The following is a 21,486-nucleotide window of genomic DNA, read 5'->3' on the forward strand; positions in this document are numbered from 1 at the left end:
TTTCTGAAAACAGAAGTTCAATACATTCCAAGAATGTATAGGAAATTTTGTTTTGTCACATTTCTTTACCAACAGATGTCTTCTCTAGCCTTGATGTCACTCATTGAAGTACACCCAGATGAACAGTGGACTGAAATTTGTTACCCTTTGATGGATATCAATGTGTAATGAGTTTGGTAATCAGAGTCTAGTTTCTAGAGGACAGATGTCCACAAATGCCAAAACCATCACATGTGGCAGTAATTTTCAGTCTTGGGCCAGATCACACTACAACCCCTTTATACCACTACCATACTGTATAGGAGCCATAAAGGGAAAAGAATCGCCCCCCGGACAATTCCCTCAACACAAGAGCAGCATAGGCCTAGCATATATGGCTCTACAATGCCCCTTTTCTATTCCCAAGGGCAGGGCTGGAGTTGGAAAGACAAGAGAGGTAATAGTCAGGGAGTCTATACTCCAGCAATTCTTGGTCCCAGAGCACCCTTTGGCTGCAGTGAGGAAGCTGCCTTGACTAACAGCAGCCCGGTAAGATTAACTGTGCTGGTTCTCCAGAGAACCCAAGAATCTGCACCTTTCCCCTGCCCCCTCCCAGATCTATAGCTTCTGTGCCGTTCTTCACAAGAAACAACATGGAATCCGGTCTCTGGTTGACTGTCTCAGCAGATAGGTCAAGGACTCAATGGGCATGGAGACTGAACTGCCTTCTGACCCCTGCAGTTGATCCCTCCAGATTCATTTCAGAGCACATTAGGCAGGCAGTCCAGGGAATTCTGCACTGCTGCTGCCTGCTTAGTATCCATGCACTGTCACATGGCATTGCAGCAAGGTGAGTGCTAGGAGAGCTTCAGCCAGCCCAAACACAGCTGTGTAGTGTTTGCGCTTGAGAACCAGCATGTGAAAGTGACTAGTTTACCAGTAAACAGATTGGTTGACTGACTTGGATTACCTTCACTGCCCAACCTGAGTGTCCTGCATAAAAGGGGAAAAGTGAATTAGATTCTGTCTACACTTACCTCCGAGATTTGGTGGCAGTCAACGGGAGTTACGCAAGCTACACAAAAAACTTGCGTAACTCCCGTTGACTTCTCTGCTTCTCTTCTGCACGCTGTCTTCACTGCACTGCGCTGACGGGAACCGCGTTCCCATCGACGCAGCACTACACCACTTGTGAACATGGTCTTAGTACGTCATTTTCTGGATCAACTGAGCAGGTCTTCACTGACCGCTCAGTCGATCCAGAGAAATCGATTTTGCCACCGTCAGTGTAGCCGTAGCCTTAGTTTTCTGAGGAAGTTAGTTCTTTGAAGCGTATGCATGTCTTCAGATGTGAATCCAGTGTTCAGTAAGGGCCCTAACAGGAATGTGCCAGGGAATTCATAGGGAGAGAGGATTCCCATGAAAAACCATGGGACAATCAGGGTCCTTGCTCCACAATCCCCTGCAGTCTAAAAGAGTCTCACAAAGGGCAGAGCCTCCTCACAATGTGGCCTACACAGCTGGTCAGTAGCAGGGAGGGGGAGCATGCTGAGTGTGTCCCAATGTACTCCACCATCCCCAATCCCACCCAGAATTTCAAGGCACACAGGGAAAGAGAGGGAGCAAGCATCACACGATCTCTCTTGGGATGTATTTCATGCTCCATTCTCTGCAGTCAGCCATCTCTGCAGATTGGTATGAACAGGGGTGCTGGAACAATTTGTATAGTGGAGATGCTGAGAGCCATGGAACCAACCTGTAAACCCCGTATACAATGGAAACCACTTCAAGCCAGGGGGTGCATCAGCACCCTCTACATCCCTCGTTCCAGCACTTATGGGTATGAGATGAGGAGAGGGAAGGGGTGAGTTCTGACCTTAATGAGCATTAGAGTTACACAACTGAACATTGCTTTTGTAAAAACTAATTCAACGTGTTTGCACTTCCCTTGGTCTCGGCTGCAAAAGTAAATAGGTTTTAGTCAGGTTTCTGGTTCTGATGAACTAGCATCACACATCAGTGTTTGAATTTTGAACACTGCAGGCGAGCATGTAAATATACAAAGCATTTACATAATCATTTAAAAAAATCATTAATAGGGTCAAACATAAACCTTATAAAAATCCTAAACTATTTGCTAGTGTCCATTTAAAGTTGATGAAAGCTGAATTGCTAAAAGCCCATGTCAGGCTTTGTGGGTAAATGCTTAGAAACAGTAATTTTCATCTGAGGGTGGAGGAATTCATATACATTTGTAGTAGCCTAAATCTTAAGTGGAGCAGTGTTTATTATAGGAATAATAAGAGTCAGTCAGCATTTTGCACTGCAAGTTTTCAGTGTTAGAACTGAACAAATAATGTCAAATAATATATATATTTTCTGTGAAGAATTGTGCAAATGTTCAAAGAATTTGCTTGGGCCCTGTTGACAGTGCTTATGCATTCTCATTTCTGTGAACATTCAATTAATCAATTTACGCTTGTGAAAATGTTTGCAGAAAGCAAATTTCAAAATTTGCACAGAGGAATATTCACAGAACCCAACGTTTAAATTCATGTACTCAAGAAGTCATGCTGGAAATCCTAGCACACCTCACTCAGCCAGGAAACGGAATATACTCATATGACTTGTCCAGTCAATCACAACTGAGCAACACTGCTCAGATTTCAACCACTCATGGATTAATACATATTGAATTTGGAAAGATAGTAGTCAAATAATTGTGGACAGTGAATAACTGTGAGGAAGTCATAACCTGTTTCTTCCTTAAACAGAAAAAGAGGCTACATTAATTGAATAAAGTATTCACTGTAAATTATGTGCTTGGTTCCATTTAGTAATAAGGGGCCTGGTGATTCTTCTGTTGCAGCTTTTCAAAAAGATAAATAAGGGTTCCCACTTTGCCCTGAATCACTCTCCTGGATCCTGAATTTGCAAAGATTAAGCACAAGATTATTCACAATCCTAAAGTTATTCCTATGCTTTAGTCCCCAATTTAGAAAATAGTTAAGCACATACTTGTGTTCCCATCTGTAAAAATAAGGATTATACTTACCTTGGTTGTAAAGTGCTTTTAGATCTCCTGAGCTAGTTGTTATTAGAGCATAACATAAGAGCTAGTTGTTATTATGTCAACCCCTATTCAGCAAAGCATTTAATTATGAGCTTAATTTTAAGCAAATACCTAAAATTCAGCATCGATATCAGTGGGGGTTATTTCAGTAGCAGGGCCCATATATTTTTCTGTATTACTTTCTAGGAAAGATGCCTCTGATAATCTAACCATTCTGAAGAAAGAAGTTTACAATACAATAGATGAGGACAGATCATGTACACAAAAGGTTGGAGACTTTCCATGTGATAAAGTATCCAGAGGACTCTGGGGTAAAATCAAGGGGTGGAACTACAATGAAATATGATCCCCATGAGACCAGTCTCAGATGCTAGTAACCTTTGGCAATGAAAATGTGGAGAGGAATGCAAGTCCCCATCCTAAAATTTGCCTTGCTGATCACAGCAATTTTTCAGACTCTCTTTTGTCAGTAGTATTTGCAGGATTTTTGAATCGGTGGCTTGAAAAGTAATGATTTATTTTGACGCATGCTGGTGGTTGTACCTCCTTCTCATGGTGATTTACTACTGTGCCTGCTGACCTGGACAGACCACCATCTTGTGAGCTCTTTCTCAGCTCATTCAATGTCCTTTTTAAACATTAATATTGTTCTACTACCAAGAGACAGCATCTCATTTATCTGTGGGGGGAATTTTACCAATATTTGAAAACACCCCGTCTGCTGCAGCTAATTGGTCAGCAAAGCTTTGCATGTGTCAAGATGTTTTATATTTGATATCTGTTTTAATTTTTACACATTTTTATTTAAAAACAGGCCAAGGTTAACAATACAAACAACAAATGCAATGAGCAGGGCTCTTATTAACAGACAGAAAAGAGGCAAAAGTAGAACTCAGAAGGAGCAGGCAAGGACAATAAGAATTATTTTGTTTAAGCAAATGCTATATAATATAGTAATTTGCAACAAAAAACTATACAAGCCCCAATTTTGCAAAACACGACCATTTGCGGTCACACTTTATATTAAGATTTCATCTATCGCTTATACAGGGTTAATAAATATGTAATAGATATTATAGGTATGTCCCAGAGTTGGTTATAAGTGACGCTTGGTAGAAAGAGGTCATTCCATTTTGCAGAGAATTTTGATACTTTGGAATGTGGTTTCATTCTAATTCAGAAAGAACCCCCCTCCCTGCCCTCCCCCCCCAAAAAAAAAGAAAAGAAAAAGTTGATATTCCTGTGAAAGGAAATGCTGCTCTGACTCCTGGGCAATCCACCAGTTGGACTGCCCTAGAACCACAGACCCTGGAAGTCCTGGGGTCCCTGACTCTGAGGCATTCTGCATTCTCTCTGGAAGCCCAGGGAGCTGGAGTCCAGGCTAGCAAGCAGGCAAGGTGGCAGGAGAGCAGGCAGGATTGATGGAACCCTGCCTGGTTTCCATTGGAATTTCGTCAGAATCGAACTGTCTCTGCAAACAAATCAGCCAATTCTGTCAAAACAGATTGCGGAATTTTTCCAGCTAGCCGTAGTCATAAGCACATCTGTAGAAGGTGTTATAAGATCGTTACAGAGTCCCACAGGTCAATGGGTTGCTTATAACCATGGATTATAACAATCTGTAATAATTTATCATTTATTAAAATGTCTATTAATTTTGTTAACCCTTTATAAACTATTTATGAATGGAACCCTCATGTAAACCAAGGGTTCTCAAACTGGGGGCCAGGACCACTCAAGGGGTCGTGAGGCTTTTATGGGGGGATTGTGAGCTGTCAGTCCCCACCATTGCTGTGGCGTCGGCTGTCAGCCCCGTGCATGGCTGACAGCCAAAGCTCTTCAGAGCTGGGTGGCCAGAGAGCAGCAGCTGCTGGCTGAGGGCTCTGAAGGCAGTGCCGCCCCCAGCAGCAGTGCAGAAGTAAGGGAGGCATGGCATGGAGGGGGGTATCACTTTTTTGGGGGGGTCATCACAGCCTGAAATATTTTCAGAGGGGGCCTCAGAAAAAAAAGTTTGAGATCCCCTAAACTGTGACCAATGTACAAAATTGCCATCCCTATTCAGCAAAGGCCTTAAGCACATGCTTAAAATGAAACACATGCTAAAACGATTTGCTGTACCAAGGCCAGAGAAAGCAATGAACAATTCATGTCCCTTTGATCATCCTGACTACTTCCCTTATATGTCATATCTTGCTCCCTCTCCTTTTCCTTCCATGCTGTATCCTGCTCTCCCCTCCCTTCATCTGCCTTTGTCCTTTCTACTGTAAACTGTTCCCAGCAGGGAAGAGTTGTACAACGCCTTTGTACAATGGGACCTCAATGACGGAGGATGTGGAGAAGGCTGAGGTACTCAATGCCTTTTTTGCCTCTGTCTTCACAGACAAGATCAGCTCCCAGACTGCTGTACTGGGTGGCACAGAATGGGAAGGAGGCAAACATCCCGCAGTGCTGAAGGAACAGGTTCAAGACTATTTAGAAGGATTGGACATTCACAAGTCCATGGGGCCGGATGCAATGCACCCGAGGGTGCTGAGGGAGTTGGCTGAGGTGATTTCAGAGCCATTGGCTATTATCTTTGAAAGCTCGTGGCAACGGGGAGGTCCCTGAGGACTGGAAAAAAGCAAATATAGTGCCCATCTTCAAAAAAGGGAGGAAAGAGGATCCGGGGAACTACAGACCGGTCAGCCTCACCTCAATCCCTGGAAAGATCATGGAGCAGGTCCTTAAGGAATCCATTTTAAGGCACTTGGAAGAGAGGAAGGTGATCAGGAACAGTCAACACGGATTCACCAAGGGAAAGTCATGCCTGACCAACCTGATTGCTTTCTATGATGAGGTGACTGGCTCTGTGGATGTGGGGAAGGCGGTGGATGTGATATACCTTGACTTTAGCAAAGCTTTTGATACGGTTTCTCACAGTATTCTTATCAGCAAGTTAAAGAAGTATGGGTTGGATGAATGGACTATAAAATGGATAGTGAACTGGCTAGAGCATAGGGCTCAACGAGTAGTGATCAATGGCTCCATGTCTAGCTGGCAACCGGTCACAAGCGGAGTTCCCCAGGGGTCGGTCCTGGGGCCGGTTTTGTTCAACATCTTTATTAATGATCTGGAGGATGGGGTAGATTGCACCCTCAGCAAGTTTGCGGACGACACTAAGCTGGGGGGAGTGGTAGATACCCTGCAAGGTAGGGATAGGATACAGAGTGACCTAAACAAACTGGAGGATTGGGCCAAAAGAAATCTAATGAGGTTCAACAAGGACAAGTGCAGAGTCCTCCACTTAGGAAGAAAGAATCCCATGCACAGCTATAGACTGGGGACCGACGAGCTGGGCAGCAGCTCTGCAGAAAAGGACCTGGGGGTAACAGTGGATAAAAAGCTGGATATGAGTCAGCAGTGTGCCCTGGTTGGCAAGAAGGCCAATGGCATATTGGGCTGCATTAGGAGGGGCATTGCTAGCAGGTCACGGGAAGTGATTATTCCCCTCTATTCGGCATTGGTGAGGCCGCATTTAGAATATTGTGTCCAGTTTTGGGCCCCCCAATACAAAAAGGATGTGGACAAGTTGGAGAGAGTCCAGCGGAGGGCAACAAAAATGATTAGGGGGCTGGAGCACAGGACTTATGAGAAGAGGCTGAGGGAACTGGGCTTGTTTAGTCTGCAAAAGAGAAGAGTGAGGGGGATTTGATAGCGGCCTTTAACTACCTGAAAGGGGGTTCTAGGGAGGATGGGGCTAGGCTGTTCTCGGTGGTGGCAGATGACAGAACAAGGAGCAACGGTCTCAAGTTGCAGGGAGGGAGGTCTAGGTTGGACATTAGGAAAAAGTTTTTTACTAGGAGGGTGGTGAAGCACTGGAATGGGTTACCTAGGGAGGTGGTGGAATCTCCATCCTTAGAGGTTTTTAAGCTGCGGCTTGACAAAGCCCTGGTTGGGATGATATAGCAGAGGTTAGTCCTGCTTTGAGCAGGGGGTTGGACTAGATGACCTCCTGAGGTCCCTTCCAACTCTAATATTCTATGATTCTATGATTCTATGATTCAATCTTGATTGGGGCCTGCAGGCGCTACCACAATAGAAATAATAAAGACATTCATTTCTAGGCTCAGGAGGAGACAACAATGTAAAATATTCAAAGACTGGGTTACCTGACCCCTGACTCATGAACCACAGGGAGCTCTTTAGAATCCAGGGTATGTCAGAGCCCTGCTCAGCCTCAATTTTAGGCAAACTAAGTCAAATGCCGCTCCACACACACGAGGCAGCCTGGAGAACATTAGTGGGAGGCTGGGTGGGAGCAGTTGAGAGCTACCTCGCACATGCTGGGATGGCAAAAGCAAGGTGCAGGCATCCACCCCTCCTTCCAAGCTGCCAGATATGAGGGGGAAGATCTGCCAGCATCTGGAAGGAGCAAGATGAAGAGGAGATATTACTGTCAAGGGAGAAGTCCAAAATGACAAACAAAGCAAAGTGCTGACCTGAGATTGTACCATCTAGAGCTAAATCCTCTCTCAGTTACGTCAGAGATGTGGAATAGCTCCACTGAAATCAGTGCTGAATTACTCTGCATTGACACTGGTGGAATCAAGGGAAGAATTTGGCCCTTAGTATTTCTACTTCACCCATCACAGCAATGTCAGTGATCGGACAGTCACAACAGTGCAACACTGTCATCCCCTGACACAATAGCATGGTGCAAACCTGACAATAGCACATCGTGCAGTGCTTATCCTGTGACTCCCTGCATCTCCATTTTATGAGTGCGTGACTCTCACACAGCACTTATATACTAGGAACAGCCATCTACTTTTATATGCTTTGCAGCATTTTCCTGGTGATATTTGCTAATCACAGCCTAGCTTCCCCTGCTTTAATCTGTCAGTAAAGCCACAGAGCTTAGTCTGTGACATCACAGCAATTATCATAGCAACAGCAGGAGATGTCACAAAGTCAGCCTCATTCGCTGCAGAATCATGCTGGAGGAGGGGCTGTCTGCTCAGAGAAAGCAGGCTGCTATCCAGATACTACTATTGTCTGCACGGTATCAGAAAGAACATAAGTATCTGTAAACTGGAGACTGATGCTTTTTGTACTAAGGTCCTTTTTTACAAGTGTGACACAATCTATACACAGATCTTTTTAAGTATGGAAATTTATTTCCATGTACTTACAAATGACAAAATGCCTGGTAGAGATAAGAGATAGGTCTGAACCCACCTCTGATGTTCAGAATATAAACCCAGCTCCAATCCTAAATTTTGGAAATGGCCCCCTATAGTTTTAATGGGATAATCCAAAAATCTCTGGATTATTACATCACCTAGGGTGACCAGATGTCCCGATTTTATAGAGACAGTCCCAATATTTGGGGCTTTTTCTTCTAGAGGTGTCTATTACCTTCTCCCCCCTCCTCCCCCCTCCGTCCCCATCCCAATTTTTCACACTTGCTATCTGGTCACCCTAACACCACCAAGCTTCCGGTTATTGGACAATCAGATTCAAATTTCATGGCATAGGTGTACACATGAAAATCAAAAGCCATCTGTCTTTGCATCCACCTTTTCTGCTCTAAGCTAGAGGTAAATTCCTTTTTTTAAAAAATACACACAACAAAATATGAACAAATATTTTACACCAAAGCTTCTTAGTCTGCTACTGAAATTACTGAGGAATTGAAGTACCATCCCCCACCATGAAATATTCTAATGGGTTATCATGGCTAATTAATGCCAATGAAAATAATGCAGCAATACGTCATAGTGAACTGACACACAATGTCTACTATACTCATTCCCATAATATCACAACTGCACATATTTTCTCTCAATATAAAACCCCACCCATATCCCTACAAAATGCAGAGAGTTTTAAAAAAGTGAAAATCTGCCTGAGTCATTCTATGCATAAGAGTCAGTGAGACAGTGAAATGTTTGCTTTAGTGTCTGCACAGAAAGTACCTAGTAAATCAGGTTGTACTTTTTGTACCTTTGTTCCATGTGTGGAAATCTCATTGAAGTGTTATGTCTCCAGAGCCAAGTAAACCAATCATCCCTTTTTAATTAACTACAATTACTTTAACTGGATGAGAACAATAACATTAAACCAAATCAAACTAGCATAGTAAATAGGTCCAGAACCACTTCATTCTTGGATTCAATCTCTAGCTCCTGCTCCAGCTGCAACCACTGTTAACTGATCAAGTCTTTTGAAATTTCCCAGGCCACAGTATTCCAGGCCCCAAAGGTGGCCATACCCAGAGCCAGATTAATCTCTTATGCAATTCTACTGACATTAGTGGAATTAGACCAAAAATGACCTTGAGTCCAAGTCATCACAATTCTTAAAGTTCCATGACTGATATTGTGGGTTTTACACCCAAATCTCAGGTAACGTATGGCCCTTAATATGACTATGTATCTTGTCCTGAACAGTAATCAGAAACTGTTTTTTCTGTGTTCCAAATCCACTTGTATTTCCAATTCACCATCTATCAATGTGTGTGATTTGAGAGAGGTGTAATAAAATTGAGAAGTATTACGAAGCAACATTCTTCAAACACATGCCTCTTTGCTCCTTCAACATTTCAGAAACTAAGCCTTTATCTTAATATTATTCAGCCAGATATCTCTGAGCATTACAGAAGACATGGCTGCTCCATTTTAGAGGGAAGATACGTAGGCTGATGTTTGTGATTTCCTTCACTAACAGAGTATGAAGAAAAAAAACTTCTTGGATTAATATTTGCTAGGGGGTAGATTTTCAAAGGCAAACTCCCATTGGTTTTCAATAGAGTTAGATGCCCCACACCTCTTTGTGTCTTTGAAAAATCTCCCCCTGGAAAGTTATTTCGCTAATAGACAATATACAGAAGAGCTTTTCTTTGTGTACATGATGAGTGTTAACATGGACATGTTATGTTATGATTAAGCATGTTATGTTATGATTATTGGTTTTAGCAAGGCACTTATGAAGATAATTTCAAAATAATTTAGCAGCAAAGGAAGAAAGGCATCCTTCTTCCCAAGCATATGTGTTGTGTCCTTCTCAAAAGGATCAAAGAAAGCCTGTAAATGGGATTCCACAAAGGATTCTCTATTTCTAATCTTCAAAATATCTCAGTTTTTAAACAGCTTTCTTCTCTCTTTGGAATTTTCATGTCCACGTTACACTGTAATATTAATCTCCATAGGAAGTAATATTTTAACTAGTGTGAACACTGAATTAGCTAAGGACCTAGCTTGTAACATTTATAATCTTGAAGCATCATTTCTGCTAGCACCCTAATGGACTCACCTGCCCACAAGCTTTTAAGCCTATTCTTTTAACAAATGTATTAATTTACTCAGGAGAGATTTCGTCAAATGTAGCAATGCCATAGCTTGGTGCGCAGCTAAGTTGTTCATTCATGTTTATTCACTTAAACAATCTGATATTCCTTTTGTTTCCCCTTTGGGCACCTAGCTTTTTATTCATCTAGCAAATCTCATTCCTTTATCATGCAGTCTGAAAGGGTTACAATGTAAATACAAAACCTGTGTAGATTTCTTCACAATAAATACCATCTTTCCATTGCTTTAACAATATCAGTAATGAAGGGACCTTGCATTTCTTACTCTGGCAAAACAATATGCATTAGAGTCAATGGAAGTGTCACCTGAATATGGACTGGATGATGCAGCACTAAATGTGTTCCATTGGGTGTCATTATATTTGCCTTCTGAGTTATAATTTCCATTATGGAAATAAGGCAAAGAGAATTGAAATTTCCAAATCTCAACAGGTTAGTCCCGGAAATGTCTAGGCCCAGAGGGAAAAAAATAACAGCAATCCAGCACAGCTAGTTCATGTAAGCCATGGAATCAAAGATCAGCTTTACTAATGCTCCTTTTTTAAAGTATGCATCAGGCCAGAAGGACAAATTTGGTCCTGGTGTGGAGCTGCACCAAGTCTGAATTTGACTCACAATATGATGGGTGTTCAATGGCCATTCTGGCAAAGAAGTTAGATGCAAAGGAAAACAAACTCCCCAAAACCTAAGATTAGAAAACGTCTGGCTATTATATTAGGAATGTCTTAATTACACTGCTTTTTCAGTAGTCTATTGTTTTAGGGCTCATCTGTGGCTTTGGGACAGCTTTGCATTCGGGACAACATGGAGCAATATTGCGCTGGGTGGAACATGCTCACTGCTACCCGCCCCACCACAACTGAGAAGAAGAATATTTTACTTATGTTTCGGGCCTGATCCAGCTCCCATCAAATTCAATGGAGAGGCCTCTGTTAACTGGCTGTAAATTCCACTATGAACTGGACATCTATTAACACTCTAGTTAACATTTTGTAACGGTAGTCAAAAGACCAGCCAAAAGAAAAACCCAAACATTTAATAAATGTCTCCATCTCAGTTGATAACATCCCCATCCTCACAACTAATACACCTTGATACCATAGGATCATTTTGTTATTCTTCTTGGCTGTCTCCTCCCAAATCCAAACTATCTAGGCATTTATACTAAACTAACCCACGTGGCATCTGGGTATCTTACAAAGTCATTTGCTAACATCCCCTCTCTCTAGTTTTACTCTGGGCATTTAGAGGGAGTGGGAAAGTTTCTACATGCCTGAAGAGTGCCAAGCACGACAGAAACACACAAAATAAAATAATAAACATCAAATAGTAATAGAGGTTTCAATGCTTCACAGCATTATGGCAGTGCCCCAGATTCCCCAACATTATTTGGGGCTTCATCCTGCACAGAAAAGGTGTAGACTGTGATGTGTACAAGCACCCGGTCAAAAGTGATGGGCTGGAGCATGTACGCAGGAGAACGCAATCCTATTTAATGAGAGTGCAGCTGCACAGCCAACAAATGATTCTGGCCTATTACACAAGAAAAATCTAAGACGGGAACATGTAGTTAATTTATTTGTATGCTGAGGATCATGGTTAAGCAAATTTCTACTTGGACTCCTGGCCTACTCCCTGCCCCTTCTTTACACTCAAGAACAAGGTGGTGAGAGCCCACTAAGGGCTTGGGTCTTATTTCCACTCAGTGCAGAGGAAGTGCTTATGCTTATTTGCACCAACTCATATCTTCAGCTTACACCTGCACAGAAACACAACCACACTGCACTTCAGTGGAATTTAGGAGCCTAAGAACAATTCTGGATTGGGGGTGGGGGAAGAGGGGTGTCAGAGTCCCTGCCCAAAAGTGCTTGCAGTTCAACAGCTGGATTATGCTACCCTTACACTGGGTAGCACCAGACCTCACCAGTAATTTCACTGATATGAAGCTACAAGTGGGGGAGATGAATAATAGGGAAGGGACAGAGAGAGGAAGGATAAAGGTGACACCAAGATGCTCAGGCAAGTGCACAACATTGTGATTCAGTTCAGAGTTTTAAAATATGTATAAAAAATTAGGAAGGAATAAAAAGAGATTTAAGACAATGAGTATTTTCACACATTAATTGTGGGCATCACAGAAGAGGTGAATTTTCAGGAGGGATTAAAATGAGAAGAGGGTGTTAGCTTGGCAGATTAGACTAGACTGTTGTTCCATACAAAGGGGGAAGCATGAAAGAAAAGCATGGAGAGGTTTCTGGGAGAAATGGATGAATAGGGCATCAAAGCTGGTATTGCTGGCAGTGCACAGGAGTCAGGGAGCGATGCAATAAGAGTCAAAGTCAAACAAGTAGGGAACAAAATTATTTCCCTTGTCAACTCACAATAAGTGTTCTATAGGTAGCAACAATTGTGCTATTTTCTCATCATCATTTTGAGTCACTGCCATGATTGGTGAGACTGAGAATATTGCTTGGTTCTTCCACAAGGATACATGTATGGGGTGGAACTAGACATGCTAGGGGTGCAACAGCACCCCCTGGCTTGAAGTGGTTTCCGTCATGTACAGGTTTTACAGTTTTGTTCAATGGCTTTCAGCACCCTCACTATATAAATTGTTCCAACGCCACTGTACGTGTAGAATACACATTTAGAGCCTGATGTTTAAGTTCTTACCCATGTAAGATTCCCTCTGACATCAATGGAAGTTTTGCCCAAGTAATGATTGTAATATGGCCTTTGGTGATGCACTTAAATTATGTACTGGGGACAACAAAGAAGCATTTCCCAAAGCCATTTTGGAATCTTTGACAGCTGACTAAACATGGCCCACTCAATCCCCCACCAGAAGTTGGCACAGTATAGGATGCTAAGGCCTGACTCTGCTTTGCTTGCACACCCAAAATTCCTCCTGACTTCTGTGGGAGTTTGGGACACAAGATTAGTACGTTGGACAGCAGTATTGAAAATCCACTGCAAAGCCTTCAGTATGCAAGATTAAGGACCAAACTGTACCCCTCCAATAGCAAAACTGTAATTGATTCAATGAGAACAGAGCTGGTGGCAGGTCCAAAAGATCAGAAAAAAAAAGTTAGAAATGCCATCAAGGGTGGTTTTGGTTAATTTTCTGTTTGATAATTTTTATAATTTGAGTTCATTCATTACATTTAATAAAAGCTCTGGATGCTTGAAGCTGCAAAGTGCTTCTTTACCAATGTTTCCCTTCTACTAATGCGCTAGGTAGAGTTTGTCTTATGGGCTGTGTTATTGTTATTGATTATTTTAAAGACACAGGCACAGACACCTCCTGTTAGATTGTAGACGCTTCTGGGGCAGGCAATGTGTACACAATATACAGGGTCAAGTCTATTGTCTAATTTGCTTTTTTTGAGGGGAGGAGCAAGGGACAGAAATTTTTTTAATGTGCATGTAGTTCAAGTTCTGGGCCTATCAACTTTGGCTATGTTCTTTGTTGCCTTTAATTTGCTCACAAAAACAGCACTGATACTAATGAATATGTATAAGGAGAGAATTAGGCACATTCCATTTCTGAATCTATCTTTCCTTGTTCTTAATTATGTTGTCCTAAGTTATAATACGCTGTAAATTTAGAAGCAAACTCTCATACAGTTTTCCTAGTTTCTTTCTTTACTCAAAATTGGACAGTGCACTATTGTTGCTGGGCTTCCGTTTACATGTCATTTGTATTACAGTAGCACCTTAAGGCCCCCAACCAAGATCAGCTCCCTGTTGTGCTAAGCAATGTACACACATAGCAGAGACACTCCCTGCCTGCAACAGTTTTCAGTGGAGGCAGAAAAAGGGTGGAGGGAAAACAGAGGCAAAGTCAGCTGCCTGAAGTTCCACAGGAGGTTTGTGCCAGCCAGAAACAGAAGCTAGGTCTCTGGACTTCCAGTCCAATGCCCTAGCCACTAGCTCATGCTGCTTCTCAGTAATTCTGACACACCAGTACCCAGCTGAGCATTGAAGGAGTGACACGTCCCTTTAAATGTTGAAACTTTCAATCATCTGTGGATATTTCATTGAATGGAATTTTTAAAAATAACTTTAAAAATACTAAGCCCTTGTAAGCAATGAAGCACTTGCAAGTGGCTGAAATAATGTGTAGCAAAGGTATTTCGTCTGCTCCTGAGGGTCCTGTTGTGAGCACTGTGAGATTTCTCAAACGTTCCTGCAGCCAGAGAGTTGCTTAACAAGTTTACACACCTACTTGTCAACCTCTTCTTTCTCAAGTAAGATCTTGCATTAGGAGTTGGGCAGTTTCCGAGATACCTGAACTCTGCTCAGCCCCCAAGAAAAGCCCCCAAAGAAGTGGAGCCTCGTCTGAGGGCACCTCGACTTCTGCCTTTTCTCTCTTCCCAGGGGATGCTGCAGCACGGAACCATCTCACACACACCACTGCATCCTACATGGCATCACCCCGCCTGTTTTGTGTCTGTACGTGACGTTTCCGATCTGACTCTGGCATTTGGAGGGCGTGGGTCTGGTAAAAAGAATCAAAATGGTCGAACACAACAAGGAGGTCACCCCCCCCCCCTACAGTTTATGTGGAGATCTGTCTATTCTTTATCCTCAGCCGCGGTTCATCACTGTGTCGCTGAGAGAAACGATCTGCACGATCAAAGCACCCCGGATCCCCTTTGCACCAAAACCATCCTGCACACGGATGCACACGGCCAGCTGAAGGTCCCCGAGAATTGCGATTAACTCTTTGACTCCTGATCTCTGCTAATGTTGTTCTGGGGGAGCTGTTAACAGCACGCTGAGGTGTTGGCTCTGGCATCATGGCGCTCTTTGATTTTCCACGGGTTTTTTTGTTGTTTTTTTTTTAATGCACTATTGGATTTTTGCCCTTTCGATCCCGCTTCCTCCATCGGGTTTTGTTTGTTTTTGCTGTGCAGGCAGTATGTGATTACCTATGGGCGTGCGCCGGGGGTGCGGGGGGGTTCAGAGACATTGTGCCTGCTGCCCGGGTCCCCTCCCTCTTTTGTTCTGCTTCACATCAGTGGCGGACTCCCCGCGAGTCTAGCACCTTAGCCGTGTCAGCGCCACGCCCGCGACCCCGTTAGACATCTTTGAATGCACTGCCATCCTCCCGCCACCGCCCGGCAGGGATCTGGGGGAAGAAAAGCAGCCACCGATCCGCTGATCTCAGCGAGACAGACCTGCCGCCGCCCCCAGACCCACTGCGATTCCTTCCAACCCAGCCATCACACAGACCGAGCGCAGGGCGGGGGGGGGGGAGGAAACTCCCCTTTCCCCATCCCCGCCGCTCAGTGCGGGGGCCGGGGGAGTCCCTCATTCGATTCGGATTCCCATCCGTGTGAACCCTGCTTGCAATGCTGTGATGTGCCCTCGCCCTGAAATCAACCAGCCGCCATAACCGAGCAGGTCTCTCCTCTCCCCCCCGATCCGGCAGAGCTCCGTGGGCCCCCCCGCCTCCGCCCAGGCTCTCTGTGCTCCCGGGCAAGCCCCTCACCCCACGCCCGGGCTGGCTCCGGGCTCCGCTTACCGTTATGTGGGGGATGCTCTTCTTGCCCTGGTAAGACATGCTGTCTCCGCTGAGCCCTGCGCGCACAACGCACCCCGGGAACAGCACAATACCCAGACCCGGGCGGGAGGGGCGCTAGTCAATGGAGGCACCGCTTCCTGCCCGGGAGGAGGGCGGCCTCGGCAGATGTAGCCCCCGTTTTTCGGCTGCACTAAGACAGGGGCGCGTCTCCCCGCGGGAGTTGGCCAGCGCTCGGCGCAGAGGCTGCAGAGCGGCGCAGGATTCGCTCAGCGCAACCCAGGAAGCGTTTCCTTTCCCTTCTGTCTCTTCCCCCTTCCCCCCCCCCCCCCCCCCAACCCATCAATCCATCCGTGGCCTCCAATACCGGGGCTGGGAAACGCCGTTTCTCCCCCCCCCCCTCCCCTTCTCCTCCCAGCAAACGAGAGAGCACCGGGCCGATTTCCTTGCTCTCCCCGAGACCTGAGCACCCTTCCTCCGGCTGGATTTCTACCAGGGCTGCCGGTGATAAAGCACGGACGCGCCGGCTGTCACAGCGTGTGAGTTTCCCCCTCCCTGTCTACACAGATATCAGGCGGTGCTTCTGTGAAGAGACCCCCACGGGAAGCCCACCGCGGCGCAGATGGGCCAGAACAGGTGGGATTCACACGTGGTTCTCCCTGGTTGCAGAGAATTCAGCAAATTGCTGGTTGAAGCCTCCCTCCTGTCGCCCTGTCTTACCTACACTGTTCCCCTAATGGCTGCTGGAGGCTCGGAAAGAGACCGCCTTAGGGGAAGTGGACAAATTCAGAGGCTGAGACACTGACCCAAAGTTGAATTCCTTCCGGAAGCCCTTGCAGAAAATGAGTTCTGCATCTAGGCCAGGATTAAATGGCAGAGTCATTTTTAAAGTCAGGACACATCCCTGACACTTTATCGCTTTTCCACTGAAATCTGTCTTCAGTGCTTAAAGTTCCAGCTCACCTGCTGGGGTGGAGGTGGGGGAAGAGGCCGGATGGGATGGATATAGTAGCTGCAAATTCTCCTCCCATTTTCCCACGCCAGTGTCTAAATGTAAACTATGGGACGATTTCAAACCTTTCCCCCAAATTCAGGAGAAGCCAAGCCAATGCTGATTTGGAATCACATATTCACTGGTAAATACATAGTTCCCGGGCAAGTTTTGAGTAAATCTTGTTGCATGAGATGTGCAGTTTTAAATAGGAGGCAGAACTCGGGAGAGAAGAGTGCAGAGCATATGCAATGAGGCACCGTCCCAGTGCAGGGAGGTATTATTTTGACATAAAGTTGAGGTAATTAATAGGAAATAGAGGGGGAAGGGAAAACTGCAATACAGCTGGCTACACCTAGGGCCTAATGGCAGCCTTCTGCAGTCAACCAGACCCCTGTACAGTATTTAGCCATTCCAGTTCCTCAAGTCACATATTTCATATGGCAGTCACAAAACAACACCTAATGACCATTCCCACCTTTATGTTCTGTCCTATGACTACGAACCAGAAAAGTGTACCAGATCCAGGCTTAAGACAAAAAGAGATTGCTGCTTCTACATTGTAAAAGAAAAGAAACCCTATTGACAAATATTCTGGCTGTGTGTGTTAAAAGCCAAATGAGATGAAAAGTGGAAGTGGTGTGTGTGATTTATGAGGGAGGGTAATTTATAATCTCCCAAGAAAGCCAGTCCCCTGCGTGTTGTGATGTAAAGGGGTTTTATTTATCACCTCTGCCTCAGGCTTGTATGCTACAGAAGTGGGACTGCCCAGACTGCAAGAAGCTACTGGTTAGAGAACTCAGCTGGATTTCTAATTTCCTAATTTATCTTGGTATAATCTTTGTCCTGCTCCAAGGACTGGGGGAGGAACTAGAAAATCACTTACCAGTAGGGAAATAGAGGTCAGCTAATTCAGGATTCAAGCCATTATCTAGTGTTTAGCTCAGCAGTACAGATATTAGACAATTATCGTTGCTTTAAAGAAAATGCTGGTGGGACCACATTCTGTTGGGTTACAGCTATAAACAATCTGCTAAGGATACAATGAAACCACAGGGGTATCTAGAGATCAGCTTTAACCAAACAAATCTCACATATAGACAGGACAGGGAGACAGGTGGAGTTGGGGGGCTTTTCAGGTGTTAGGAAAAGTGAAACTAATGGTTCACAGTCTAGGATAGGCCCCTCAACTCAGAGACTGCAGTTTAGGACAGAGAACCCTGCTTTGTTATGCTGGATGGCTCCATCCAACTACAGCCTGATGGAATCTGTGTCAGTGTGTCTGTAGATTCTGAATATGCTCCCGTTAAAAGAGCCATTGAAGTGTGTGTGGGTGTGTGTGGGTGGGTGTGTGTGGTGTGTGTGTTCCAAACTAGAATTTACAGGAGTCCTTGGTAAGAAACATTTCCCAGAAAAAAAACCTGCCACGATCTTTGATCTTTTTAAATTAAGTAGATTTTTTAAAAAAAAAAGAAGCTGAAGGAGTGCCATGCAATGCTCCTGGCAACAGCATCCTGATGTCATTATTCTGCACATGCTCGACCCGCAGTGCCAAGCCTAACCTGGGATCTATGGCAGTTATGCTCAGACGTCCCTATTCAGACGGGTGATCCCTGCAATAGCCACGGACCTACCGGCAAGCCGCAGTGATGCTCTCGGGCAGGGCTTGTGCTGCATGTGGTGGGAAGCCGACACTCTTTGCTGTTGCAGTCGTGACACTCCTGATGCCTGGGGCTCGTTGGAGCTGTAGCCATGACTGGTTCTCCCCCCCCCCCCCCCAGCCGCGCTCGGTACCCAGACCATTCCACCCCCTGCCCCCCCAATCCCCCCTCCTTACCTTCCCATTGTCCTGGCCCTGCAGCAGCTCTTTCCCCATCGGATATCTGATCTCGATGCCCGGGGTCTTGTCGTCCCGGTCCCCGGGGGAGCTGATCACGGAGCCGGAGATCTCGCTGACATCGCTGGCGGTCTCACTGTAATTGTCCCCCCCATCCAGCATCATGTCGTGCCGGCTGCCGCTGCGCGGGGTCCGGGAGCCCTTCTTCCCCACGCTGTAGGCATCGAAGTCGATGGTTTTGTTCTCGTAGGCCCCTTCCACCGAGGCGAACATGCCCCCGTATTTCTGCCGGGGGGTCTGAGCCGTGGTGCCCGGCCTGGCCAGATAGACGGGCAGGTCATCTTCCTTGTTCCAGTTCCTCTTTCTCTCGGCCATTCTCTCTCTCCCTCCGGGTCTCTCCCTCCCTGCCTCCCCCCCTCCGCCGCACCTTCCACTACCGGGACAGGCTGCCGGGGACCATACAAACGAGTGGACGGAGGCAGCAGCAGCAGCAGGGGCAGAGCTGGGTTGGCTGGCGGGATCGCTCCCTGGGGGAGAGGCAAGCCCCCAGCCCGCGCGAAAAGAAGGGGGCGGGGGAGGTTAAAAAGAGCTCGGTTAGCGGGCAGCAGGTGAAATAAAGTACAAAGAGAACCGGGCCGGGGGGGGGGCGGCAGCGTTCGGCGATTGCAAAGCCCGCAGCGAAGAGGGAAAGCAGCAGCGGCAGGAGCAGTCCCTGAGCCAGGACCTCCCTGCACGAGCCCTGCACTAGCCCTCCGGTACAGAGGGGAGGGGAACTCCCCCCCTGGTGCACACCCCCTTCCCGCGCAAAGCGGGCCCTTGACGCCCGCCGGGGAAGAGCGCTGGACGCGGATCACCTGCTGCTGGCGGGCGGCGGGCGGCAATGAATGGAGTTTCGCCCACCGCTGACCCGCCCACTCGCCCCTGCCCGCTGCTGCCGGAGGAAGACGCTGCGGTGCTCGCTGCTGCTGCTGCTGCTGCAGTCCTCGGGAGAGGCGAGGGCTTCCCCAGCGGGGATGGCGGCGCGGTGGGCAAAGCACCACAGCAAAGCCCCCGGCGCCTTCCTCTTTGGAAAGAGCGTTGACTTGGGCCCAGATCTCGCCGGGAAGCCGCAATCTAAGTCGCAAGTTTGGGTTGGCCGCCGCCGCTCCCCTCCCCCTCCTCCAGCAGAAGTTGGTCAATTGCAGCAGCCGCGAAGATTGGCCGTCCTTGGCAAAACGCGCGGGGAGCGGGGAGGGAAGCCCCACGCGCAGCTCCGGGGTCCTGAGCAGGGAGGGGAAAGATCTGCTCCTCCTGTGGGTCGTTTCCCCTGGTGCATGCAGCAGCGGCTGCAGACGGGGAGGTGGAGCGAAATCCGGGCGCCGCCGCTGGATCTCTCAATCCGGACTGGAGGCGGCTGGGAGACTGCAGCGTGCCGCGGAGGTAACAGCCACCGCGCCGCTGCTGCCTGGCCAGCCCCTGACACGGAAGTAATAGCGGGCGCCCGGCGCTGGCGCGAGCTGCACTGCTAATCCTCCCCGCCAGTAGCACTCTGCAGGGAGCGGCCGGGAGGGCCACGGCGCTAGGAGACTGCGCCTGCAAAACTGCCCCTGGGACGTGGGCGGGGAGGAGAGCTGACAAAAGACTGGAGTGTTGGGAGCAGAGTAATGCAGTGATTATCACTGCCCCAGGCTTCCAGCTTGTATTATTAGCCTCGTCTGCAGCCAGAGCCGGGAGCATGCCTGGCTGGGAGCTGTCCCTTCAGCACTTGACTGACCAGCCCTGCTGCTATGCCATTCCCCAGGCCTGTGCAAGGGAAGGGTTTACAGCCCCATGGCACAACTGTGGTTCTGCTGGCTGAGAAATAGACTTTGAATAATCTCGCACTGCACTAAGGTGGCCTTTGCCTAAATAAACGTCTGTTCTTAAGCCATACAGGGGTCTGAGTGAAAGAAAGCAACAGAAAATACAATAGGAGGCTTGCAAACAGGTAGATACACACAGGCCCCATTCCCAAATATTTTAATGGAGTTCTGCCTTTTTGTAGCAAGGATGAATTGGGTCCATTGTATTTAAATCATGACTAATCATTTATTCTGATAACTATTTTTACCTGTCATTGGAGTCAACAAAGAGTGCATTATGACTCCAAGTTCCTAAACAAATTAGGGGACATTTTTGCAAAGCAGGACAAGTTGAGAGACTGTCACTGCTTTATGCACACTAGCTTTTACATCTTTAAGTAGATTTCAATTCTAAGTGTGGTTTAAGGCAAGTAACTCAAAACAATTTTTTTTCTGACATAGTCAAAGCTGTTTTCATAAACCTTGGCAATGCCCTTTGTACAGCAGCAGTTCCCTAAGGGATATTCTCTACTGCTCTGTAATAATATACTTACACAAAATGCTGCTGAGGTTGATTAATTGGCTAAGTGAAGCTGAAGCATTTCATCAATCACAAAAGCTATTTATTGTTGGTATACAAGGAAACAATAGATATGTTTGCTATTATACAACAAACCACAACACACTTATCCTTTAATTGTCTAAAGCCCATAGAGCTTGTCTAAGGCCCATAGAGCCATTCCTGGTGGGCCACAAACTGAAAACAATTGAAGATCAAATGTTCTGCAGACCACAAGAGAAGTGGAAGAGTAGTGGTGAAACAGTGGCCCCCTTTGAAGTCAATGGTAGAAGGAAGGAAGTTAGTTCAGGATACTAGCCTTCTCATATATATAGTTCAACAGATTGAAAAC

At 46.2% G+C, this 21,486-nt stretch overlaps 1 protein-coding gene across 2 annotated transcripts in view; it reads right to left on the minus strand.

The window, feature by feature from the left end:
* Positions 1–19,227, minus strand: part of CRMP1 (collapsin response mediator protein 1) — a 54,522-nt gene extending 35,295 nt beyond the window's left edge. Inside the window, exon 1 of one of the 2 annotated variants that reach the window (XM_067556412.1) lies at positions 18,756–19,227. In XM_067556412.1, coding sequence (XP_067412513.1) covers positions 18,756–19,130 — 375 coding nt within the window. In that variant the 5' untranslated portion in view covers positions 19,131–19,227. Of the gene's footprint in view, positions 1–15,930; positions 16,212–18,755 lie in introns of those variants that run through there. The other variant, XM_067556413.1, reaches the window with a different exon arrangement.
* Positions 19,228–21,486: the final 2,259 nt, after the last annotated feature.

The sequence above is a fragment of the Emydura macquarii genome, unplaced genomic scaffold (assembly GCF_026122565.2).
Source record: "Emydura macquarii macquarii isolate MOO-44397 ecotype Brisbane River unplaced genomic scaffold, CSIRO-AGI_Emac_v2 contig_1768, whole genome shotgun sequence".
NCBI classification, from domain to species: domain Eukaryota; kingdom Metazoa; phylum Chordata; order Testudines; family Chelidae; genus Emydura; species Emydura macquarii.